Source organism: Littorina saxatilis, linkage group LG2, assembly GCF_037325665.1.
Source record: "Littorina saxatilis isolate snail1 linkage group LG2, US_GU_Lsax_2.0, whole genome shotgun sequence".
Classification (NCBI taxonomy): domain Eukaryota; kingdom Metazoa; phylum Mollusca; class Gastropoda; order Littorinimorpha; family Littorinidae; genus Littorina; species Littorina saxatilis.
Window position 1 is genome coordinate 3,981,801 of NC_090246.1, and position 27,231 is coordinate 4,009,031.

The 27,231-nt window shown below is 43.1% G+C and overlaps 1 protein-coding gene across 2 annotated transcripts in view; it reads left to right on the forward strand.

The window, feature by feature from the left end:
• The window catches only part of LOC138958039 (protein white-like), a 55,033-nt gene that overhangs the window by 806 nt on the left and 26,996 nt on the right, over nucleotides 1-27,231 (forward strand). Inside the window, exons 1-9 of one of the 2 annotated variants that reach the window (XM_070329085.1) lie at nucleotides 515-660; nucleotides 9,923-10,431; nucleotides 18,755-18,803; nucleotides 19,465-19,651; nucleotides 20,080-20,151; nucleotides 21,037-21,135; nucleotides 22,668-22,834; nucleotides 23,063-23,134; nucleotides 23,516-23,618. In XM_070329085.1, coding sequence (XP_070185186.1) covers nucleotides 10,101-10,431; nucleotides 18,755-18,803; nucleotides 19,465-19,651; nucleotides 20,080-20,151; nucleotides 21,037-21,135; nucleotides 22,668-22,834; nucleotides 23,063-23,134; nucleotides 23,516-23,618 — 1,080 coding nt within the window. In that variant the 5' untranslated portion in view covers nucleotides 515-660; nucleotides 9,923-10,100. Of the gene's footprint in view, nucleotides 1-514; nucleotides 661-9,922; nucleotides 10,432-18,754; nucleotides 18,804-19,464; nucleotides 19,652-20,079; nucleotides 20,152-21,036; nucleotides 21,136-22,667; nucleotides 22,835-23,062; nucleotides 23,135-23,515; nucleotides 23,619-27,231 lie in introns of those variants that run through there. The other variant, XM_070329084.1, reaches the window with a different exon arrangement.

The window sequence follows — 27,231 nt, forward strand, 5'->3', positions numbered from 1 at the left end:
GATTCGGAGATTAGGAGACGTATCATCTGATGCCTGATCTACATAAACGGATCAATGTTGCCATGTCCGACGTGGCAATAAAACGATCGGTCAGTGTCCGTCTCTGACATAAACTTATCGGACATTTGTCCGCCAGAGACACAAGGTACCGGTCATTAGACCAAGGTATCCGGCCCAGGGCCGAGGGCCGACCCCTGGGAACATCACTGACTTGCATGCGCGCAAGATGAACGCACTGAGTGCACTGTGCAGCAAATCAGTAGGGCAGAAATTGTTGTCCATTGGTCGGGACAAAGTCAATCTAGAAATTGCGTAAACACTCCTTTTCCTGCGAAATTAAAAAAAGCTTTGTTTTTCATGACAATTAATCAAATTATCAGAGGAAAAGTCCGGCGGTATACACACGCCGACACGGAACTATTTGCAAAATTAACTTTTTGGGTCACAAGGTCAGGGGTCAGACGTATAGGTGTGAGCCACAGAGTTGGTGTGAGCAGTAGTTTGCATGCGTTTGCGTGGTGGACACCGTGGTAGCTTGGGAAATATATAAGACGGCGGCACACGCAGCATATTGCTGTTGGCTGTATGTGTACTGTTGATACCCAGTGTAAATGTGTAACTGTCTGTGAAAGTGAAACTTGGTGCTTTCATACATAAATGGTGAGGTATAGATCTGTCTCTTTTATAATTATTGCTCTTTTTTTTCCACCATTGATAATCTTGAACTGTTCATACTGATATCGGATTATCCACTTTGACAAACACAGCAATGACAGTTGTATGGATTATTTTGTACATATCTTATGACTGTTTAACCAAACATAAAAAAGTATGTAGTTACTGCTCTTGTATTGTTGCTGGAAGTAATCCGCATTGAAAAGTGCAGAACATTTCATGTACACCTGTGCATGTCAGTAAATGTCATTACAACATTAGTGTGACATGTACAAATTCAGGTCTCACAGTCTAAAACATTCTTATTGAAACAAGGACATTTTGTGTATGTATTTGAGCATGCCTGCAACAATCACAGGATGAACAGAATTAGTGTGCCTAATTTTTTTTCCCTGGATGTCATACATACATGTATTTGCTTGAATGTGTATGATCATGCATACACTGTATAATATATATATACAGTGTATGCAGGTAAATAGTCTGAGAGACAGACACAGCCTCACAGGCATCCTTCATAAGAGTTGCCATTCACAGGCACATTCATAGGAAAGAATTTCCCATTCATGCGAAGACAGGCACATACAATGGAAACATTATTTTATTTGTTTTGAGACTTAACTGTTAACTGAAATGAACATGAAAAAGCAACCCACACACAGGAAAATAAAGCACACAGGAGATTGGGAGCATTCTTGTGAAGGAGAATACTCTAATTCAGAACAGTTTAGGCCACACAAAAAAAGTTGTATGTTTCTGGTAACATGGCTAAAAAAAATGGGGTAGGTAGGTAGGGATTTTTGTGTGTGTGTGTGTGTGTGGTCAGGGTAGAAAATAACTATACAGTGACGCAAAGAGACTGGGCTTACAATACAAAGAGAAAGACAACATTACAAAACAAATGAGACAAAGGGGATGCGGGGTTATCCCCCTTGTGTCGTCTGCCGTCTGTTACTTTCGTTTTGACGCTTTTTTTTTTCTTTTACAAATGCAATAAAAAAAAAGTCTAGGGTCGGCGGGAAAAAACTAGGTAGGGTCAGGTGACCAGAAACATACAACTTTTTTTTTTGGCCTTTGAAGGAGATTTTGTATGTACAGCATAACAGATTCACAGAATTAGGGGTAACAGAACAGCCTTGGGTTGGTGACCCAGAACAGAACTATTTGTTCAATCCTTGCCTTGCCTTGCTAATGTAGGGTAGGGGAGACCGGGGCTAGTCCGCCTACTTTTATGCTTTTGGTAGCATAACTGGCGAGTTTGATGAACTAGAAGACTGATTTTTTATTTTACATCAAGACAAATGTGTAGCTGATATCAATGTGCAGACAGTTTTTATGTGCGCATGAACATTTGTTGTACATACTGCTTTAAGTAGACCTACCCTAACGTAGGCGAACTTGCCCCAAGTCGGGGTAAGTCCGCCTACATGGTGGGGCAAGTCCGCCGCTGCTCCCATGGGGTCGCCTTCACGCGGCGGGAGTGTTTCCACAGAGCTACCCCACCCCTTTACTTCTCTTCTTTTGTCTTATTTCTGCCTTACCAGTCCTTTCACCTATATTTCCTTCCAAGAAAACTCTCCCTACTATTCCCTGCAGTTTTCCAATTCTTTTCTTGTTGTCTTATTTCTACCTGACTGGATCAATCACCTTTATTTCACTTACCAAAAGTCTTCTTTTCCACATCCTTATTTCTCTGCTCCCCGCATGTCGTAAGAGGCGACTAACGGATTCTGTTTCTCCTTTTACCCTTGTTGAGTGGTTCTTGTATAGAATGTGGTCAATGTTTGTAAAGATTTTGGTCAAGCAGTATGTAAGAGGTGTTTGGTCCTTTGTACTGGAAGCTTGCATTCTCCCAGTAGGGTCATATATTGTGCTGCGTTGCAGGCCCCTGGAGCAGTTTTTTGATTGGTGCTTTTGTGAGCAAGAAACACTTGACAAGTGGCTCTATCCCATCTCCCCCCTTTCCCCTATCCCATCTCCCCCTTACCCTCGTCGCGATATAACCTTCGTGGTTGAAAACGACGTTAAACACCAAATAAAGAAAGAAAGAAAGAAAGTCCGCCGCTCTCATCCCATAGTAGGTACAAGACTAGTAGTGGGCAAGCTTTATACACACACGCACGCACGCACACACAGTCAGTCAAACAAGCACCCGATCAGTGGGAAAGCTTTTTTAATTCCCTTCAATATTTAGGTTAAAAAAATGCCAATGACAAAATACAAAAGAATGTCGAAAGAATGTAACACAAATCGGCGTCAGTCTTTTTTAGACATGAATCTGCAATCTTTACCATCGAGAATAGATGGAGTCACAGTTATGGCAGATGTAAACTGGACTGTTTCCCACACCTGCACATTCTTCATGGCGGACTTGCCCCATGACAAATAGGCGGACTTGCCCCCGCACGGGCAGGCAACTCTAGTGCCAGATAGCGAGCACAACATGGGAAGGAAGAAGCAAAACTTTCGTCAGAACTCGACCTTAATTAACGCACTTTCACTCGACACCAAGACTAAGTATTTGTCCTCACAGGTAATGCATCAAAACCTAAGTCAACTCCTATGCATTCATGTTACAAAAATTAAGAAAAACACTTTTTGTGATCTGTACTCACGATATATGGGCGCGCAACCTCTGAACTTCTGCAGGATATGGCGGGAAGAAGGGACACCACTCTCACATGGTGTGAATTACTAAAAGGTGGCAAATGTAAGAATAAACAGACAAAGACGGATGTGCTCCGGGGGCGGACTAGCCCCGGTCTCCCCTAATGCCCTCTTGTGGCACTTATTATGTAGAAGCCACCTTTACACTCATTGATTTCACAACTGCTCTCATCCCCTTTAAGACCCTGCAGGTTCTCAGATAACCAGGGGGTTCAATTAAAATCCCTGCAACATTTGCCCTGCCTGATTAATTACCTCAGTGTCTGTGGGTGTTAAGAATGTTCACAGAAAGAACATGTGTCTGGAATACTGGTGATGTCTGCACAGAAAAAGTAAACAAAAAAAGTTAAACTGTCAGTGTCAACTAAAGGTTCATTCATCTTAAACTTTTTTTTTTTATTCAACTTATCTTTATAACTTTACCAGGAGGAATAGTCATAGGGTCACCATAGATATTTTGAGACATGCATTTTGGTATGCTGTGTAATCTTCTTAAGAGTTATCAGAACACAGACATTCAGCTTTGTAGATGAATGGTTTTAATAAAGTGCAGAGTGTGCAGCAGAGTTTTGACAAGTGCTTGCTGACAACTAGACCAGACCTGTTTACCCTTACTATTTTGGAGTAATTTATCACTATTTTGTAGGATTTTTGGGGGAAAATACTCTATTTCAGTTCAGACTACGATTTTCAAATGTGCTTCAACTAAGGTTTGTGTTACTACCGTAATGTTGTTTGTAACCACTGGGTTACTATTTTGGTCATCAGATTACTATTCTTTGACTTGACCATTACTCTTTTCAATTTTTGGGGGTTTGTTTGTTTGTTTGTTTGCTTAACGCCCAGCCGACCACGAAGGGCCATATGGGCGGTGCTGCTTTGACATATAACGTGCGCCACACACAAGACAGAAGTCGCAGCAGAGGCTTCATGTCTCACCCAGTCACATTATTCTGACACCGGACCAACCAGTCCTAGCACTAACCCCATATTGCCAGACGCCAGGCGGAGCAGCCACTAGATTGCCAATTATAAAGTCTTAGGTATGACCCGGCCGGGGTTCGAACCCATGACCTCCTGATCACGGGGCGGACGCCTTACCACTAGGCCAACCGTGCCGGTTTATTTTTTGGGGTAAAGCATAGTGCTTTTAGTTATGCGCTATAGAAATCTCCTTAATAAATAGATAAATAAACAGGTCTGCTAGACAACAAATTCTCTAGGATCGTAGCTCATTGAGAAGTTTATTTGAAGCTCTTCTCAACAGATCCTTATGTATTGGCATACTGTTGACCTCGTTTGATAGTACAGCTACACAACTTACACAATTGTCAGGTTCACCCAAAAGAAGGCGATCTTTGCAGGTCATAGTCTGTTGACAGGAAGGACAGTTATTCATTCACCCTCTAGCTAAATTGACATTCCACCGAAACAGCCTGGGAACCAGAGAGAGAAACAGAGACAGTTAGATAGAGTGAGAGAGAGGGTGAGACAGACAGATCTATAGAAAGAGACATGGGAGAGAGACAGACAGACAGACAGACAGACATAGACAGAAAGTGTGTTTCTGTGCCCGTAGCAAACAATTAAGAACTCCGGAGTTTGAGTTGTGTAGTCATGTGGTATATATATATATGTGTGTGTGTGTGTGTGTGTGAGAGAGAGAGAGAGAGACAGAGAGAGAGAAAGAGAGAGACACAGAGAGAGAGAGAGAGAGAGAGAGAGAGAGAGAGACAGACAGAGAGAGAGAGACAGAGAGAGAGACAGAGAGAGAGACAGAGAGAAAGGAGAGAGACAGAGAGCTAGAGAGACTGTTCTTTAATAGTTTTAAAATTAATGTAGTGATGCCACAGCCTGCATCAGAAGACGGTTTTCACCTTTTCTGCAAAATAGCGTTTCCCGTAATATAAGTGTTGCAAATAATAGAGAGTTTCCCTGACAGAAATTATCAAAAGTGAAAAAACCAGACCGTTTTCTGTGAGGAGGCAGAATCATTGCTGACCGGATTAACGTATTCCAGGAAAGCATCCGAGTTCATGCAAATCACAAACCGAATAAAACCGTAGGGAAAAGATTGTACCTGGGATAAAAGCACCCTTTCACTTATAGACACATGTATATTTAAAACCATCTGTCTGTCTGTGCTCCGTTATGTATATTTAAAACCATCTGTCTGTCTGTGCTCCGTTATGTATATTTAAAACCATCTGTCTGTCTGTGCTCCGTTATGTATATTTAAAACCATCTGTCTGTGCTCCGTACATAGTGGCAAGTTTTTGGTTGACTTCATTCTGTGAGACAAATTTCTGTTTTGAAAAGACAGACAAAGTATTTGTTCTTGTTAAAAAAAAAATTTTCTCAAAAACCGTGGGATAAGTTCATTATCTTTATCATAAGTGCTTGTCTGTCTGCCCACTTAAAAGACCAAGGGGTCAAAACACAGTAAGTGTAACGTTTTGTGTCATAAGTTCTCTTGTTTTGTTGCCACACGCAGGCACAGTCGTAGACAGAATACGAATACGACATGTTATTTGTTGCAGGCCATTGGCCCAATCCAGTGGGGAAAGAGGGGAAGGAAAATTAAAATACATTTAAATGTCGAACGCGAGAAATAAAAGAAAAAGTTAGACATGCTGTCCTCATTATGATGATTATTTTCAACCGGCAATGCTTTTATGTAGGGTGTGTTACATTCATATATATTCATCACATCAAAATGTTGATTGTTTTGATGTGATACTTTTTACGTTACAGTGTTGGGCCTAATTCGTTGTCGGTGGAATACTATGCGTATCAGTTGACAAGTCGGCGACAGGCTGTCGAACATGTAATGAAGAATGTACCATGCGTATCAGTTGACAAGTCGGCTTCAGGCTGTGGAACATGTGATGAAGAATGTACCATGTGTATCAGTTGACAAGTCGGCTTCAGGCTGTGGAACATGTGATGAAGAATGTACCATGTGTATCAGTTGACAAGTCGGCTTCAGGCTGTCGAACATGTAATGAAGAATGTACCATGCGTATCAGTTGACAAGTCGGCTTCAGGCTGTGGAACATGTGATGAAGAATGTACCATCACTCATTTCTGTTGTGTTTTCTTTTTGTTTATCAGTTCAGTTGTCAGTAAATGAGGTGGCAACAAAACAAGAGAACTTATGACACAAAACGTTACACTTACTGTGTTTTGACCCCTTGGTCTTTTAAGTGGGCTGACAGACAAGCATGCACTTGTGATACAGATAATGAACTTATCTCAACATCTGAATGAAGTTTGGAGCAAAATGACGAAGATGGTATGATGAAGTACGTACATTAAAGAACAATACAAACAAGAGGGTTGCAGTCAGACAAGGTCGGTGAGCAGAAATCCAAAAACATATATACACTGCTAATGTACCGACATTGAGAAACATATAGACTGCTAATGTACCGACATTGAGAAACAGATACACTGCTAATGTACCGACATTGAGAAACATATAGACTGCTAATGTACCGACATTGAGAAACATATAGACTGCTAATGTACCGACATTGAGAAACATATAGACTGCTAATGTACCGACATTGAGAAACATATAGACTGGTAATGGACCGACATTGAGAAACATATAGACTGGTAATGTACCGACATTGAGAAACATATAGACTGGTAATGTACCGACATTGAGAAACATATAGACTGGTAATGGACCGACATTGAGAAACATATAGACTGGTAATGGACCGACATTGAGAAACATATAGACTGCTAATGTACCGACATTGAGAATAACAAATGTAATTGTAAATGTAACCATCATATAATCGTTTTTGTGTGTGTGTGTGGGTGTGTTTTTTATCACAATAGTTAAGCGTATTTTTATGACCTTTAGCACAAGACACTATGCGTGGAGCACGTGCGAGATGTCACGTCTTGTATTCAACCCGACGGGAAACACGTCGGCGACAATGACTTATTTCTAGCACATGTTTAAAAACCTTGCATTGAAAACCTTTGCTTGTATTTATGAGGCAGTTCTAACCGGGTCAGTTCTTTAAAAACCTTGCGTTTCAGCCCTCCTTTCCGCTATCGCATTCGGATTAACAAATTCATGCGATATGGTCCTTACAAATTATTTCTAGCAGCAAGGAAAGGAAGACACGGGGATACTCGTAGAGAACGGTAACGTTAGAAAAGCAGCAGGATGGACCAGGGGGAGGGTGGGGGGGGGGGGGGGTGCACAGGTGCATGTGCACCCCATCCTGCTAAAAAGAATAAGAAATAAGACATGTTTGTTTAATTGGGAATTTGGTAAAATGATTCCGTAGCAGTTTCTAAGCTCAGATGGCACCAGATAGTACCATTTTGCTTCTTCGGACACATTTTTTGTCGATGGGGGCTCCAGCCTGAGACATGATATTTTGTACTTGCTTATCGGTCGTTCTACTGCAAACGAAGTTTCACTCAATAGAAAACAGCGATTTGCTATTAAAGTCAGACTAGGAGACAATCTACGCAGTCGTTGTAGTTGTTTTTATGTGCGTAGTTTCTTTTTTTCTTTTCTTTGATTTATTTGGTAAACCACAGTGATCAGTTTTCCTGAGAGAGACCCACTAGTGGTGGAAATGAAATGGAAAACCTGTAGCTCTGCGTGCCATAGATTAGGTTCCAAGATTGTGATATCTGTTGACCGCGGCGCCAATAGACCACAGCAGGAGAATGGTTCAAAGTGGGCTAAATCCGGACCCCGAACGTCCATCTCTAACGTCATGGCAAAGCAAGTTCAAGGTACTAGCTTTAACTTGAACTTGAACTTGAACTTGAACTTGCGATGTTTAAGGCCTTAGGCCTGTTCATCGATCATGTCGAATGGTACTCCAATAACACTTTTTTGGTGGCATGCGCGGGCGGTTATTGGTAGCACGTTGGCGAGAATTTCTCTGGTCTGTCTGCCCAGAAATTGTCCAGCCTTCCTTTGAAACTGTTCACTGATGGTGCTGTCACAACTGTTTCTGGCAGACTGTTCCAGTGAGGAATCACCCTTTCTGCGAAGAAGCAGCTCCGAACGTTCAGCCTACAAAATGGTTTATACAACTTGAGGCTGTTTCCTCTAGTGTCTTTGGTTTCGGCCAGCTGGAAATTCGGGTTGCCTGTGTCGTAGATCCCATGCATGTACTTGTAGAGGTCGATCATGTCACCTCGGAGACGCCTGTGTTCGAGACTGGGTAGTTTGAGTATAGCTAGTCGTTCTGGGTAAGTTTTCTCACTGAGAGCCGATATCAGTTTGGTAGCCCTTCTCTGCACGTCCTCTATTTCCTTGCACAGCAGTTTCTGCTGTGGTTGCCATACTGAATGTCCATATTCGAGGATTGGCCTGGCAAGACTCTTGTAGAGTTGTACAAACACCTCCCTATCCAGATGCTCAAACGATCTCCTGATGATGCCTATGGTTTTGTTTGCCTTCGCAGTTGCTTGTGCAACATGTCCCTTGAAACTCAGGCGATTGTCTACAAGTACACCAAGGTCTTTCTCCGTTTCGCTTTCTTCTAGAGTGATGCTAACCTCCTCACCACTTTCGGATCTCCCTTTCATGTGATAGCTGGTCTCTGTGTGTTGTTTGCCTAGCTTAAGGACACTTGCAGCTGACAATCTTCCCGTAGTCAACGGCATGCACACATATTATCCCGTCGGAGCGAACTTGCTCTTACAACCTCTCTCGATCCGAATGCCCAAACTCGCTGTATTGTTTCTTCAGCCGAACTACAGGCTGCCGTGTTGTTATGCACTAAGTATGGACCAGGGGTTACATTGTTATGTTAAGTTACTTCTATCTGGACGTATCCAACCTCGAAAACCAAAATTCAATTGACACTCAAAGGGTCGTTGTGGCTAGTGCAATATAACCGGCAAAATACGATAACATTTTCAAAGTCTACCCGCACAAGTTACAGCTATTCATTTTATTTATAAAGCATTCGGAAGAACAGTTTTTCTGAGCTTTTTGCCCTGATTTTTAGACACCTTTACAACAAGCATATATATATATGTCATTTCTGCATTTTCAATTTTACTGATCCGCTGAAACAATGAGAGACATTTTCTTCAGCCATAGCGTCTTCTTTTATATTGTAATCCCATTTTCCGGTTAAGTTCCAAAGCAGTGTCCCAAATTAGCTCTTTCCGTCAAAAGTCCGCCTTGGCCATGAGAATAATTTTTTCGGAATGAATCGAATTTCCAATTCAAAAATATATCTTTTCACCTCGATTTTAACCTACTTTCAACCCACTGTCGCGTTTCTCTCCTTCTTCAAAGTGTGGTACCTTGAACCATCTTCCTTGAACTTGGGACACGGTTCTTGAATTTTACGTGTAATCCTTTCAAATGCAAGATGGAAGCTCTAACAGTATGTTAAACCAGATTTGAGTGTACCCGTCTGCTTACCTTACTTACATCATCCTAACTGACTCCTGTTCCTGCTGCATCTCCGTGGTAAAAGCCTATCTTCACAACGTCTCTCCTGGAAGTTTGCACAAGAGATTTATGCCTGAAAACACACCGCATAGTAAGTTCAACACTGCCTATTTTCTGTTGCAGCCGCTCCAGATAAACTGACTCCAGGCGCGCTTCAGCTAAGGACAATAAAACCGCTACATATGGGACATTGCTGATAAGAAACTCGACCCTCCCGTGTGCTAAGTCAATTTTTGGATTCTCCCACAGCCTTAATTCCCATTGGTCAAGATAAGCCCAAACCCCGCCCCTTGACCTCACGATGGCAGAAGACGAGGCCAGTCGCCAGCCCCTCCTGAGGGCAAGTCATTCTCCAGTCGACAGGACAGGATACGGTGCGCACTCAGAAATCCAGCAAATTCCCGAGGACAGAATCAACCGTGCAAGCTACGATAGCTTTGCCCCGAGACCCCGGACCCTGTTTCGCTCTGACTCCACCATGGAACAACAGCCGGTGACGCTGTCGTGGGAGAACATCAGCGTGTTCGTGAAGGAGAAGAAGAAGAAGAGAGCGGAGCAGCACATGGTGGAGGTGGACGCAGAGAACGGCAAGGTCTCCACCAAGAACGGTGTCAAGCAGATCGTTAGGGATGGTGAGTCAAGAGATGACTTCAAGCTAGCTGGGGATATTTTTTTGTTTTATCTCTGTTCTTCTTCAACTGTTGTTGTTGTTGTTGTTGTTTTTGTTGTTGTTGTTGTTGTTGTTGTTGTTGTTGTTGTTGTTGTTGTTGTTGTTCTTGTTATTCTTGTTCTTGTTCTTGTTATTCTTGTTGTTCTTGGTTTTACATTTAGTCAAGTTTTGACTAAATGTTTTAACATAGAGGGGGGAATCGAGACGAGGGTCGTGGTGTATGTGTGTGTGTGTGTCTGTGTCTGTCTGTCTGTCTGTCTGTCTGTCTGTCTGTCTGTCTGTGTGTGTGTAGAGCGATTCAGACTAAACTACTGGGCCGATCTTTATGAAATTTGACATGAGAGTTCCTGGGTATGATATCCCCGGACGTTTTTTCTTTTTTTCGATAAATACCTTTGATGACGTCATATCCGGCTTTTTGTAAAAGTTGAGGCGGCACTGTCACACCCTCATTTTTCAATTAAATTGATTGAAATTTTGGCAAAGCAATCTTTGACGAAGGCCGGGGTTTGGTATTGCATTTCAGCTTGGTGGCTTAAAAACTAATGAGTGAGTTTGGTCATTAAAAATCGGAAACTTGTAATTAAAATTATTTTTTATTAAACGATCCAAAAACAATTTCATCTTATTCTTCGTCATTTTCTGATTCCAAAAACATATACATATGTTATATTTGGATTAAAAACAATCTCTGAAAATTAAAAATATAAACATTATGATCAAAATTAAATTTCCGAAATCGATTCAAAAACTATTTCATCTTATTCCTTGTCGGTTCCTGATTCCAAAAACATATAGATATGATATATTTGGATTAAAAACACGCTCAGAAAGTTAAAACGAAGAGAGGTACAGTAAAGCGTGCTATGAAGCACAGCGCAACCGCTGCCGCGCCAAACAGGCTCGTCACTTTCACTGCCTTTTGCACTAGCGGCGGACTACGTTCAGTTTCATTCTGTGAGTTCCACAGCTTGACTAAATGTAGTAATTTCGCCTTACGCGACTTGTTCTTGTTGTTGTACACTCCTTTCTCATACATTCGTTGCGGACCGGCACTGTTGGCCTAGTGGTAAGGCGTCCGCCCCGTGATCGGGAGGTCGTGGGTTCGAACCCCGGCCGATACCTAAGACTTTAAAATTGGTAATCTTGTACGGTAGTAGTAGTGGCTGCTCCGCCTGGCGTCTGGCATTATGGGGTTAGTGCTAGGACTGGTTGGTCCGGTGTCAGAATAATGTGACTGGGTGAGACATGAAGCCTGTGCTGCGACTTCTGTCTTGTGTGTGGCGCACGTTATATGTCAAAGCAGCACCGCCCTGATATGGCCCTTCGTGGTCGGCTGGGCGTTAAGCAAACAAACAAACAAACAAACAAACATTCTTTGCGGGATCGTTTTGAACTAAAAGCATTTCATATTCTTTAGCTCGCCTGGTTTTTTTTCTCGTTCCTATTTACCTTTTTTGACTCACATGCGAAGCAAAAGTGAGTCTATGTACTCACCCGAGTCGTCCGTCCGTCCGTCCCCCCCGTCCGGACGTCCGTCCGGACGTCCGTCCGGAAAACTTTAACGTTGGATATTTCTTGGACACTATTCAGTCTATCAGTACCAAATTTGGCAAGATGGTGTATGATGACAAGGCCCCAAAAAACATACATAGCATCTTGACCTTGCTTCAAGGTCAAGGTCAAGGTCGCAGGGGCCATAAATGTTGTCTAAAAAACAGCTATTTTTCCCATTTTTCCCATTTTCTCTGAAGTTTTTGAGATTCAATACCTCACCTATGTATGATATATAGGGCAAAGTAAGCCCCATCTTTTGATACCAGTTTGGTTTACCTTGCTTCAAGGTCAAGGTCACAGGAGCTCTTCAAAGTTGGATTGTATACATATTTTGAAGTGACCTTGACCCTGAACTATGGAAGATAACTGTTTCAAACTTAAAAATTATGTGGGGCACATGTTATGCTTTCATCATGAGACACATTTGGTCACATATGATCAAGGTCAAGGTCACTTTGACCCTTATGAAATGTGACCAAAATAAGGTAGTGAACCACTAAAAGTGACCATATCTCATGGTAGAAAGAGCCAATAAGCACCATTGTACTTCCTATGTCTTGAATTAACAGCTTTGTGTTGCATGACCTTGGATGACCTTGACCTTGGGTCAAGGTCACATGTATTTTGGTAGGAAAAATGTGTAAAGCAGTTCTTATAGTGTATGATGTCATTGCTAGGTTTAGTTATTCGACCTTGACCCTGAAGGTCAAGGTCATGTAAAGGTCAAGGTCAAGCATGTGAGTCGTATGGGCTTTGCCCTTCTTGTTCCTTTGAGTACTTCACTCATTTAATCCCCCCCTTGATATCTGGGGGCACAGACGGACACGGATCAACTTTATGTGCAGACTCAGAGACAGTATCCATGCCCCCCTCCCTCCCACGTCCCTGTGTCACCACAGTGGCACGCAAAAGACCTCGGTATTTCTGCCAGAAGTGCAGGTGGCATATTACACACTAGATGAATACCCGCTTCGCCGGGAAGAAGTCAAGCCGAATACCCGGCTGCGCCGGGGACCCGGCTTTGCCGGGTGTACGCCGGCTTTGCCGGCGCACCGCACGAAGGAAGGGAGATAAACGCGCAAAACACTGGAGAAGAGTAATACCCGGCTTCGCCGGGACAGTGACCTTCTAAAAATAGTATAACGGGAATATGGATTGAGCGTTGTCGACAGTGACCTTCTAAAAATAGAAACGGGAATATGGATTGACGCCACACGAAGGAAGGGAGATAAACGCTGAAAACACTGGAGAAGATAAGGAAGAGTTACTGGGAATGGATCCAGAGAAAAACCAAAATCGGTTCAACGCTGCGCGCTGAGAGCACGTGTTGAAATATCTCAACGAGCAGGTTGTGTCCGGGGTCTACCTGAATATACCCACCAAATTTGAAACAGATCCATCGAGAACCTTGGGCGTGCATCGCGGACACACACACACACACACAGACAGACACAAGTCGTATCATATATATAGATAGATAAACACGCACACACCTGGATAGCGCGACTCTGTTGCTGCTAGCTTTTCAGTGGGAGGAAGCGAGGAATTTTCCAGCATTTGGGATAATAGAGTAAATGAAATGAAAAATAAAAAAACATTGCTGCTGTTGCTGATGATGACGTACTGTCTTGATGTGTATGTCATAATTATGTGTGTGTGTGGGGGGGCGGTGTTAGTGTGTGTGTGGGGTGTGTGGGGGGGCGGTGTTAGTGTGTGTGTGTGTGGGGGGGGTGTTTGTGTCACTGAATGTGTGTGTGTGTGTGTTTTTAGATGTTTTCTGATATTCCTTCATCGGGTACCTTCGTAACTAAACCGTAACTTCAAGATGAAAAAGAGTGAATGGACTCTTAAAAAGATGCCCCTTGCGATAGCAGTGTAAAAATGAATTTGAGTCAAGCTGTGCTTGTACGGTTCAATTAATATTGTGTCCCCAGACCCCCTCACCCCGCACCAACCATCGTTTAGCAAGAGAATGACAGAGAAGTTTGTGGGAAGCGGTTGACCGGTCATGTCCATTACAAAATATCACTTTTGTGGCTATTGTCAAACGGTGCATAATGTGTCAGTTTGAAGCGGCTGGTGTTTGGTTTAGCAAGTAAATCAATGAAGCAATGAAAGAGCAGCAGGCCTATTTTCTGCATTATATAGAACAGTTCCCAGTGTAGGAACACCTACGTACATGTTCAATAGTAACGGCAGTCCATTCACAGTTTATCAGAGAGTTATCAAAGAGTTCTGACCGAAACACAGGTCTCGTGCAGACGAGGTCAAGGTGAACACGCTAAAGGAATTTGAATCAAACTTTCCCTTGGTTTCATTTCAAAATTATTCTGATCCCACTTACATTAATTTTATTGACATTTGAGGTTTTCTTCTTTTTCTTTGGATGAAAAAAGTGAACTAAACGACACGTAATTGGCGCATACTTTGGTCCAGCTAACCGTTTGGTAATGTGCGGTGACCTTTCTCGTTATCTCTTTGTTACATGTGGCTGTGTTGGGGATAGGGGGGTGGTGGTGGTGGTGTAGTGCAGGTAAAAATGGAACGGAATTGTATATGAGAAGGGGGGGGGGGGAGTCAGGGGGTGGTGTGGGCGAGGCGGGTAGAACTAGCCAGAAACGGATACAGGGGAACCCCCTTTTAAGACTCCCTCCTTTTTAAGACCTGATTTTCTCACATATTTGGAGGTGGTAAAAGAGCGGTGGTTCCAGTGTAAGTGTTAAAGGGCTTCGGCCAGCTCGGCCAGTGTAAGTGTTAAAGGGCTTCGGCCAGCTCGGCCAGTGTAAGTGTTAAAGGCTTCGGCCAGCTCGCCCAGTGTAAGTGTTAAAGGGCTTCGGCCAGCTCGGCCAGTGTAAGTGTTAAAGGCTTCGGCCAGCTCGGCCAGTGTAAGTGTTAAAGGGCTTCGGCCAGCTCGGCCAGTGTAAGTGTTAAAGGGCTTCGGCCAGCTCGGCCAGTGAAAGTGTTAAAGGGCTTCGGCCAGCTCGGCCAGTGTAAGTGTTAAAGAGCTTCGGCCAGCTCGGCCAGTGTAAGTGTTAAAGGGCTTCGGCCAGCTCGGCCAGTGTAAGTGTTAAAGGGCTTCGGCCAGCTCGGCCAGTGAAAGTGTTAAAGGGCTTCGGCCAGCTCGGCCAGTGTAAGTGTTAAAGGGCTTCGGCCAGCTCGGCCAGTGAAAGTGTTAAAGGGCTTCGGCCAGCTCGGCCAGTGAAAGTGTTAAAGGGCTTCGGCCAGCTCGGCCAGTGTAAGTGTTAAAGGGCTTCGGCCAGCTCGGCCAGTGTAAGTGTTAAAGGGCTTCAGCCAGCTCGGCCAGTGTAAGTGTTAAAGGGATTCGGCCAGTGAAAGTGTTAAAGGGCTTCGGCCAGCTCGGCCAGCGTAAGTGTTAAAGGGCTTCGGCCAGCTCGGCCAGTGTAAGTGTTAAAGGGCTTTGGCCAGTGTTTGTTTGCACAGTCACAGACCACTAACTTCACTATCTGTGGGTCAACCTACGTAAGACGAGTGTGTTGAGGGCCGGTGTAATGCGTTTAGCTTTTCCCCGGCATTTAGCTTTCTGATCGAGATATATACTCGAGACTGAAATGTTGTTTCCTGGTCAAATTAAAGAAGTACACTTATTTAAGGAAGAAACGCATGCCAGTTTGTTGCAATTGAAGGAAATTGATAGATTTCTCCCCAAAATTCGATTTCTTCGAAAACGTGCAACCGAGTGGTTACGTCCCTTGAATGAGAAGGGAAGGATTTTAGGATGAAGCAAATTTATCAGTTTAAATTTAAACAAAAATTGGTTGAACGAATTTGACCCCATGAATGTAAAGTACCTGAGCTCGATCATCGGTACTACTATGGAAGGGAGGGGGGCTTTTCAGTGTGGAGTTTACACAAGGTCAACGAGGCCGAATCAGAAAGCTGAAGCTGAAAGCTGAACATGATTCGTTACACTGGGCCATAGTTATGACCATATTACATGAGTGTACGCAGATCAAATGAAACACAACACGTGGCAGCTGACACTGGCCGTAAAGAGCACGCATTATAGCGGCTTACTACTCGAAGGCACACGTTCGCTACTGACGCTTTGCTGATTGCTTTGTGTCATCAATTTGTCAGACTTACTCGTAACTGTAGGTCAGTATGTGTAACTGTGTTTTGTAAGCCAGGCAAAAGTATAACGCTCCTGATTTGTTACGTTTCTGTGTGTTGATGTTTGATAAGTTCTTGTCGTCCTGATTTGTTACGTTTCTGTGTGTTGATGTTTGATAAGTTCTTGTCGTCCTGATTTGTTACGTTTCTGTGTGTTGATGTTTGATAAGTTCTTGTCGTCCTGATTTGTTACGTTTCTGTGTGTTGATGTTTGATAAGTTCTTGTCGTCCTGATTTGTTACGTTTCTGTGTGTTGATGTTTGATAAGTTCTTGTCGTCCTGATTTGTTACGTTTCTGTGTGTTGATGTTTGATAAGTTCTTGTCACGCGTCCCTTCGTTTTTGATTTTTTTGTTTATAAAGTTCAAACAATTTTAAGACTTCTTTAACTTTGACACGAACACCTCATGGTTTTCTGATACAACTCTTTTACACAGCAACAACAACGATCAGTGTTTGGTGTTTGCCGCATAAATGAATGAACAAATACATCAAGAAGTAAATAAATAGACAGCATGTTGTACTCTCCGTGTCTGATCACCACCACTACTCCGCACGCACAACCGCCCCCCCCCCCAACACACGCATACACACAGACACACACACAAAGACACACACACACTCACACACACACACACATACACACACACACACCCACACACACACTAACACAAACTAACACACACCCGAGAGGGAGAGAGAGAGAGAGGGTTATCAAAGACAGTCGACCCGTATTCATTTCTCTGTGTGTGTGTGTGTGTGTGTGTGTGTGTGTGTGTGTGTGTGTGTGTGTGTACAGCGTGTGTGATCTATCACTCATGTTCAATTCTAGGAACGTAAGTATTTTTAAAAATATGAATGTATCTAATGTTAAACGAACTGAGTTGTAGTGTGTACTTGTTGGTGCTCGCCCTGATTTCGTTTTTTAATTGGTTATCTTCCAATTAAACTGATTGCGTGGACTTTACTTTTAAGGTCCTCACAAGTTTGTGCGATTGAAGCGTGCGTGTGTGTATGTGTGTTTTTCTGTTTTATCTAGTGGGTGTGTGTTTTCCTGTTTTCATCTGGTGTGTGTGTCATCATCAGCACGTCGTGTCTAGTGGGTCAGAAGGTGTAACGGTTTGTGACTTACAGTCGTCACGAAAAGCTGAAGTGACCCTGACACAGCTGACAAGCTCGTAGTTATACTTATAGCACCCAGAATAACCCAGTTCCTTTATCCTTATCAAAACGCACCCGTTGCCGACGATCGACCTGGCTTCCCGCGGAATAGGCTTTCCATCTTTAGGTGTTGGCATGCACCCAGATCAATTACTGACTGTCATCCTTGTGTGTATGTGGGGGTGTGTGTGTGTGGGGGGGGTGTTGTGTGTGTGTGGTGTGCTGCTGCCATCAAAGTTACTGTGTGGACATTGGTGGTTTGTGTGTGTTGCATGTTGCCAGTGTAAATAAGAAAGTACACGGCGAATGTTCATCAAGTCATTCCAGCACACCCCCTCCCTCTCTCTCTCTCTCTCTCTCTCTCTCTCTCTCTCTCTCTCTCTCTCTCTCACATACACGCACACACACACACACACCAACCCTCACACAAACACACACACCACCACCACCACACACCCCTTCCCAACACACACACTTATGCACCAATGGCTGAGGGACTGGTTTGTCTGTCAGCGATGTCTGTACACCATATCCGTCGTCCAGTGTACCAGCTGACTTGATTTTATATTTGTCCCAACCTCCGTGCTCCTCCTATTGAAGCTTTTGCAGTGTGTTCAGTTAAGGCTGTGTCATCGCATTTGCATTCAAAAAGAAGTGAGAAAGAAAGTTCCAAGTACTCAGTCAGTTAGGCATCATTTTCTCACATACTTGAATGTCTTGAAGGGGGATGCCACTGTAATTCCAAAATGTAGAACTGAGAAAAAGTGGAAGGTCTGTGGGCAGTAAGCTAGCTTTCCAATAGGGTTTGAGGACGAGAGTTCTCGGGCTTTAAAGCCTCTGTCCTCAACCCTGTCAACTTCTTTTCTCCATCAATATTTTGGTTCATGTACTCCAGTGGAACCCCTGTTTAAGACCTCCCAAAATCTGGGAAAATAGGGTTTTAAAACAGAGGTAAATTTCCAGAGGTTGTGAAGGGAAAATCCAGGTTCCACTGTACATGTAGCTCTGGCTTGGTGTTTCCAGACCTGACAACAACAGGGAAACTTTCCCATTATTCCCCCCTTCCTTGTCATTGTTTCCCTTTCCATTTGGTTCCTTTTAGTTCTTCTGTCCATTTCTTCTGTATGAATGCTTGCTTACATTTCAAAACTGTACAAGCAGAGTACAGTGGTACCTGTGGTGTGAGGCCCCTCTGATGAGTGGACACCTCCGATAAAAGGACACCTTCTGGAGTCCCTTCGTCTATTATCTTGACCAAAATCTAGCGGTCATGATGTGACAGGCCGCCTGTAATGTAGGGACACTTTGAACTGCTTCCAAGGGCGTCCTTTTTTATTGGCAGGTACCACTGTAACTGACTGAAACAGCCACAGTCAAACCTGATAAAGTTTTAGGGGAAAGTGGCACCATCCCATGCAAGTTTTCTGTGTGTTTCAGTGTCTGGTGTGGTGGAACCCGGCTCACTTCTGGCTATCATGGGAGCAAGGTTTGTTCTTTTTTCTGTCATAGATCAGTGATTGTGCACGTTGTTTTATAAATCAGTGTTAAGCTTAGCCAAAAGGCGAGAATATTACATTCAACTAAATACATGTGTATTTATAACCGCAACCAGTAAAAATCAGGTGTAACAACACACCAACATGTGTTTTATGATATCGTTTGATTTGATATCAGTATGATATTAGTTGTCAGGTGCTATAAAAACTGGAAGGACTTATTAATGATTTGTTTCCCTATATTTTCACATCAATACTGGTCAAACAACACATTTATGCACAACCTTTGTCAAGCTCTTGAAGCCAGTTTTACAGTTATTTAATTGCTGAACTCCCTCATTAATTGAGCTTGAAATCAACTGGGATAGACTTCAAAATCTTTGTACTGTAAATTCTGTCAGCCAGCTTCCTGAAGGGGACTTAGCGAAGTGGACTTGGCCCAATTAATGAGAGAATTTCGGTGTTCACATGGGGTCATGAAGAGTAGAGTTTTCAGAGAAAACTGTATTGTAGCAGATTCTAGGGCAGCTGGAACTTGTAAGCTAGAATGGCTTTCCTTGTTTGTTGAAGAAATAGTCAATTACATTGACAAATAAGTCTGGCCTGTTGTATTATTTCATCATCTAACGAAAGCTACACATTATTTTCCAGTGGTGCAGGCAAGTCAACTCTGATGAATGTTCTGACAAACCGCAACTTGAAAGACTGCATTGTGGACGGACAGGTCAAGGTCAACGGCGTGAGTGCTGAAAATGGAATTCGCAACGTCTCTGCCTACGTCCAGCAGGATGATTTGTTCTTCAGTACGCTCACTGTACGAGAGACGCTCAGATTCAGGGTAATACTCTCCACCTCCGTTCTCCTTTTCTTTTCTCAGTTGCTTCCCTTGGTTTTGCGTTGGCGTGCATAACTCGTTAACTTTCCACACATTAACAGGTTGTTGTGCATAGACTTGCATGCACGCACAGACACATGCACAAATGCACACAACCACAAGCACACATGCATGCACACACACACATGCTTACACACACACACACACACACACACACACACACACACACACACACACTCATACATACACACACATGACACACACACACACAGACAAACCCACATGCCTGTGCATGCATTCACACATACACACACACACACACTGTCACACACACACACACACACACACGCGCACACACACACACATACACACACACACACACTGTCACACACACACACACACACCCATTGATAGGGCTTATTTTGTTGCAGGCATTGTTGCGAATGGATCAGACAATCCCCAAGAAAGCCAGACTGGAAAGAGTTGAGGAAATCATTCAGGAGGTATGAAAACATTTATTTAATTTGTATGTTGTAATAGACGATGCTTGGAAATAACTCTGTCGGGTTTGTAAAAGAGTGAATAGTCTTGCTTTTATTGAGGCAAACTTTCCCACGTGACATTATACTTCAGTCACTAGCTTTTATTGAGGCAACTTTCCCATGTGACATTATACTTCAGTCACTAGCTTTTATTGAGGCAACTTTCCCATGTGACATTATACTTCAGTCACTAGCTTTTATTGAGGCAACTTTCCCATGTGACATTATACTTCAGTCACTAGCTTTTATTGAGGCAACTTTCCCATGTGACATTATACTTCAGTCACTAGCTTTTATTGAGGCAAACTTTCCCACGTGACATTATACTTCAGTCACTAGCGTTGGGTCTGTCTCCTGATGTGGAAAAGGAACACTTAAAGTGGGGAGACATACTCCTTGCTAGTGACTGGCCTAAAATGCCTTGTGGAAAAGTTTGTCTCAATAAAAGCAAGAGTATTCCCTCGTTTAGAACCCATATAAACCAGATATAGTTATTTCTGGGATTTGTCCATGAATGGAAAAGTAAATGTCTGTTTCTTACTTGATTGTTTTTTTTAGAAAAGCAGTTTTGGAATCAAATTGATATTTGATTTTATATCTTTTTAGGTATCATTTAGTTACCAAAACATAGATTAGGAAGCTGCTGAAGTTGTTTTTAGCCATAACTTTAACATAGATTAGGAAGCTGCTGAAGTTGTTTTTAGCCATAACTTTAACTGGTGTGCTTTTTACATGAGAGAATAAGCAGAAAAGGAAGTCATACCATGGCAACTCTTTCATTTCTACATGTTTTGATGACCTTGAAAACAGTCTTCAGTGAACCCATTTTGTGTTGTATGTGTACAGATGGGTTTGCTGAAGTGTGCCGACACCCAGGTAGGCAAAGCGGGTACAAAGAAAGGCATCTCTGGCGGTGAATCCAAGAGACTCTCCTTCGCCTGTGAGGTGAGATATATAGGGATCTTGAACAGTTAGTGTTGTTTTCTATTTATGTGAAAAAAATATGATTGACAGTTTCTTTTCATGTTTGTTGGTGTGTTTTGTATTTGTAGCAAAAGGTTTTTTCTTCCGTTTTTAAGTTTAAACGGTTTTTTTAAGCAGTTGTAGACGTACATCTTGTAGATGCTTGGAGGAATTTTATTCATCACATGCATGGTGATCAATCAATCAATCAATATGAGGCTTATATCGCGCGTATTCCGTGGGTACAGTTCTAAGCGCAGGGATTTTTTTATTTATTTATTTTTTTTATATTTTTTTTATTTTATGCAATTTATATCGCGCACATATTCAAGGCGCAGGGATTTATTTATGCCGTGTGAGATGGAATTTTTTTTACACAATACATCACACATTCACATCGGCCATGTTCACAAATCATTTGATAGAATACCTGACAATGACCAGACACTAATATATTGACTGACAATTATTTTTCCGTAACAAAAAATGTGGGAGGAACAGGCAATGCATTTTGAATGCCTTTACACTGCTTGCATCAGTGGACAATTGAAGTGGCTACAAAAGTAAGAGAAACAAAAAATAAGAACATTGTGGGAATGCACCCCGAGAGGTAAACTTCTTGAGTCTGATTACATGTTTGTGATTGGGCTTGCTTACAAACAGAGATAAAGGTTAAAAGGGTTTTACTTTTGTGACAGGGTGACGCAGTAGTCTCCCTTTCAATAGTTTCATGGCAGCTGCTCTGCGTTGACGGAGTTGTCTCCCTGCCTTGAGCATGAGCTGCTTTTTTAAAATTTTTTATATTAACTCGACTTTTTTGGTACGTGGTTAGACAGCACAGCTGTGAGATGTGTGGAGCTGTGAGATGTGTGGAGCTGTGAGATGTGTGGAGCTGTGAGATGTGTGGAGCTGTGAGATGTGTGGAGCTGTGAGATGTGTGGAGCTGTGAGATGTGTGGAGCTGTGAGATGAGTGGAGCTGTGAGATGTGTGGAGCTGTGAGATGTGTAGAGCTGTGAGATGTGTAGAGCTGTGAGATGTGTAGAGCTGTGAGATGTGGTGAGATGTGTAGAGCCGTGAGATGTGTGGAGCTGTGAGATGTGTGGAGCTGTGAGATGTGTAGAGCTGTGAGATGTGTGGAGCTGTGAGATATGTAGAGCTGTGAGATGTGTAGAGCCGTGAGATGTGTAGAGCCGTGAGATGTGTAGAGCTGTGAGATGTGTGGAGCTGTGAGATGTGTGGAGCTGTGAGATGAGTGGAGCTGTGAGATGTGTGGAGCTGTGAGATTTGTGGAGCTGTGAGATGAGATGTGTGGAGCTGTGAGATGTGTGGAGCTGTTTGTGATGAGGTCTGGCTGCTGTTGTCACCTGGTGTGCTCTTGCCAACCCTTGTGTTGACATAGTGGTTTCTATAGGCCTATCTATTCAGCCCACACTTACTCCTGTTTGACTGGCTGTGCCTCCATAGATCATTTGAGTGTTTGGTGTACTGGGTTACACTTCCTCCTTTCGTACAGATGCTGACCAACCCGCCTCTGATGTTCTGCGACGAGCCGACGTCGGGCCTGGACTCCTTCATGGCGCAGAGCATCGTGCAGACTCTGAAGAACATGGCCAGCAAGAACCGCACCATCCTCTGTACCATCCATCAGCCATCCTCCGAGGTGTTTGCCATGTTCGACAGGTCAGCTTCATGTTAATCATATACAATACCCATACATGTACAGCCTGCCGATGACCTGGCACTCAATTTTCTACTGCTGATATGTTGAAGTCACTGAGACAAACTGTTCTCAAAATTCTTGCTGCTAGCTTTCCTCTGGGAGGAAATGACTTGAAGTTCCCAGCGATGGAATTATAAAGCAATTAAAATGAAAAAAGAAAATTCATCAAAAATACTTTTGTTTCACAGGGTCCTGCTTCTGGCAGAAGGGAGAGTAGCCTTCATGGGGGAATCTGCTCGAGCTGTGGAATTTTTCCGCAGGTAAGATCAACCTCTAGATTTGAACAGTTGTGTTCTTAGCCTGTATTTGTTTGAAATTCATTGTTACTCATGTAAAAGAAAATCGTTTTTTTGCTTCTAGTTATCAATTGAACTAAAACATCATGTATTTCTGAGGGAAATGCATATAGAATCATTGTGCAGTAACATTGAGCTATACAAAATGAATGTAGTTGGTTTCCACTTATGTATGTGCAAATTAGGGATACAAATAAAGACATGGGCATAAAGTTTGATTATCGAAGACTCAAAGCTGAACGAGACATGGCAGTAAGACATTTGATTGATATAACACAAGATTTCACAAAAGATAGAACATTAGTTGTGTTGATTGTTAAAAGGCTATTTGTATGATGTTTGCAGTCTGAAGTACACGTGCCCGAACAATTTCAACCCAGCCGACTTTTACATTCTGACTCTGGCCATTGTACCGGGGCAAGAAGAAGAGTGTCGAACAAAGGTTAATGTAAGTATAAAGCAACTTGCAACTGCATCAGTGTGTGTGTGTGTGGGTCAGTGTGTGTGTGTGTGTGTGTGTGTGCATGCATGTGGGTCAGAGTGTGTGTGTGTGTGTGTGTGTGTGTGTGTGTGTAGTGTGTGTGTGTGTGTGTGTGTGTGTGTGTGCGTGCGTTTCACAGTGTGTGTGTGTGTTTCACAGTGTGTTTCACAGTGTGTGTGTGTGACAGTATGTGTGTGTGTGTTTGTGTGTGTGTGTGTGTGTATCACAGTGTGTGGAGGGGGCAGTGTGTGTGTATCACAGTGTGTGGAGGGGGGCAGTGTGTGTGTATCACAGTGTGTGGAGGGGGGCAGTGTGTGTGTATCACAGTGTGTGGAGGGGGGCAGTGTGTGTGTATCACAGTGTGTGGAGGGGGGCAGTGTGTGTGTATCACAGTGTGTGGAGGGGGGCAGTGTGTGTGTATCACAGTGTGTGGAGGGGGCGGTGTGTGGAGGGGGGTGGTGTGTGGAGGGGGTGGTGTGTGGAGGGGGGCAGGTGTGTGGAGGGGGGCAGTGTGTGGAGGGGGCAGTGTGTGGAGGGGGGCGGTGTGTGGAGGGGGCAGTGTGTGGAGGGGGGCAGTGTGTGGAGGGGGGCGGTGTGTGGAGGGGGGCGGTGTGTGGAGGGGGGGGGGGGCGGGGGGATCTGTGAGTCCTTTTGGACACTTTTGTACAGAATAGAATGAAGGCATGAAGATGGTGATATCTTATACCTGTAATAGGTAACAAACTTATAGACTGCCTTCTGTACTGTGTTTAAAATCCCTCACAGTACACTGACTGAGACAAGAATCTGAACTAAGGATGGCATAAACATGTAGCCGTGTGGAGGCTGCTATTTTGACTGTCTGCCTCCCTTCCTCTTTTTCTCTCTTCCTACAATATCCACATAGATGATTGCCACAGTCAAGCACAGAGCAACATCCATTGTGTGTTACTACAATATCCACATAGATGATTGCCACAGTCATGTACAGAGCAACATCCATTGTGTGTTACTACAATATCCACATAGATGATTGCCACAGTCATGTACAGAGCAACATCCATTGTGTGTTACTACAATATCCACATAGATGATTGCCACAGTCATGTACAGAGCAACATCCATTGTGTGTTACTACAATATCCACATAGATGATTGCCACAGTCATGTACAGAGCAACATCCATTGTGTGTTACTACAATATCCACATAGATGATTGCCACAGTCATGTACAGAGCAACGTCCATTGTGTTTCACTTCAATATCCACATAGATGATTGCCACAGTCGTGTACAGAGCAACGTCCATTGTGTGTTACTACAATATCCACATAGATGATTGCCACAATCATGTACAGAGCAACATCCATTGTGTTTCACTACAATATCCACATAGATGATTGCCACAGTCATGTACAGAGCAACGTCCATTGTGTGTTACTACAATATCCACATAGATGATTACCACAGTCATGTACAGAGCAACGTCCATCCATTGTGATTGCCACAGTCGTGTACAGGGCAACATCCATTGTGTGTTACTACAATATCAGACCTGTTTACACTACACATTGAGCGTAGTAAACTACGAATTTGAATAATATACTACGCAACTACGCAAGTCTGTCGTTTTCTACGCAAACGGTATTTAAAAAAAAAATTAAAATTTTTTTTTTTTTTTTTCTTTCTTTTTCGTCTTTACACCTGTTCCTTGTCCCGTTGTGCTCTCACACCGCCCCGTCCCTGCACGCAAACGGTATTGTTTCGGCTACGCATATCACAATCCGTAATTTTCTTCATCTCCCTTGACCGATCCATTTTCCAATCCATGTTTTCGGCCAGCAGTCGTTTGCTGCGTGCAGCGCGTAAAGCGCCCACGGGCGTTGCGTTGTAGCTTGTTAATGCCGAATAGGCTTCTCCAAGCAAATGCCGGGCACAACTGAAAGCGTTACTGCCAAACCATGCGGGCGTTTTTGATACAATGGCTGAACGCAGAGCACACGAAAGTGAAGATGAGAACTGTGAAGAAAATGACTCCGAAAGGCCACCGACCAAAAAGAAAAAGACGAGCAATGCGCCGAACCAAGTCTTTCTGCCAAAATATCATCAGGACTACCCATGCCTTGTCTTCGCGGAAAGGAAAACATCATGCTCATTGCACTGTCTGCAATTCCCATTTTTCCGTCAGTCAATCAATACATGTGGTAAAAAGTAGCAATCATTGTTCTTGTTGTTGTGATAGGTCGACGAGAAATTCTACACATTCAATTACAAAACTACACATTTGCCTCATTTTGCTCCCAGAAAACACACATGCAATGTTTTAGGGGTAAACAGGTCTGCAATATCCACATAGATGATTGCCACAGTCATGTACAGAGCAACATCCATTGTGTGTTACTACAATATCCACATAGATGATTGCCACAATCATGTACAGAGCAACGTCCATTGTGTTTCACTACAATATCCACATAGATGATTGCCACAGTCATGTACAGAGCAACGTCCATTGTGTGTTACTACAATATCCACATAGATGATTACCACAGTCATTTACAGTGCAACATCCATTGTGTGTTACTACAATATCCACATAGATGATTGCCACAGTCATGTACAGAGCAACGTCCATTGTGTGTTACTACAATATCCACATAGATGATTGCCACAGTCATGTACAGAGCAACGTCCATTGTGTGTTACTACAATATCCACATAGATGATTGCCACAGTCATGTACAGAGCAACGTCCATTGTGTGTTACTACAATATCCACATAGATGATTGCCACAGTCATGTACAGAGCAACGTCCATTGTGTGTTACTACAATATCCACATAGATGATTGCCACAGTCATGTACAGAGCAACGTCCATTGTGTGTTACTACAATATCCACATAGATGATTACCACAGTCATGTACAGAGCAACGTCCATTGTGTGTTACTACAATATCCACATAGATGATTACCACAGTCATGTACAGAGCAACGTCCATTGTGTTTCACTACAATATCCACATAGATGATTGCCACAGTCATGTACAGAGCAACGTCCATTGTGTGTTACTACAATATCCACATAGATGATTGCCACAGTCATGTACAGAGCAACGTCCATTGTGTGTTACTACCTAGAAGCAAACATCTTGAACAAATGAGGCAGAGCAATATTTTAAGATCTGAGAAACAAAGGGAAGTAAGCGATCTACACATGCAATAGAGTAATACTGTGCACACGACACGTGCAATAGAGTAATACTGTGCACACGACACGTGCAATAGAGTAATACTGTGCACACGACACGTGCAATAGAGTAATACTGTGCACACGACACGTGCAATAGAGTAATACTGTGCACACGACACGTGCAATATTGTAATACTGTGCACACGACACGTGCAATAGAGTAATACTGTGCACACGACACGTGCAATAGAGTAATACTGTGCACACGACACGTGCAATAGAGTAATACTGTGCACACGACACGTGCAATAGAGTAATACTGTGCACACGACACGTGCAATAGAGTAATACTGTGCACACGACACGTGCAATAGAGTAATACTGTGCACACGACACGTGCAATAGAGTAA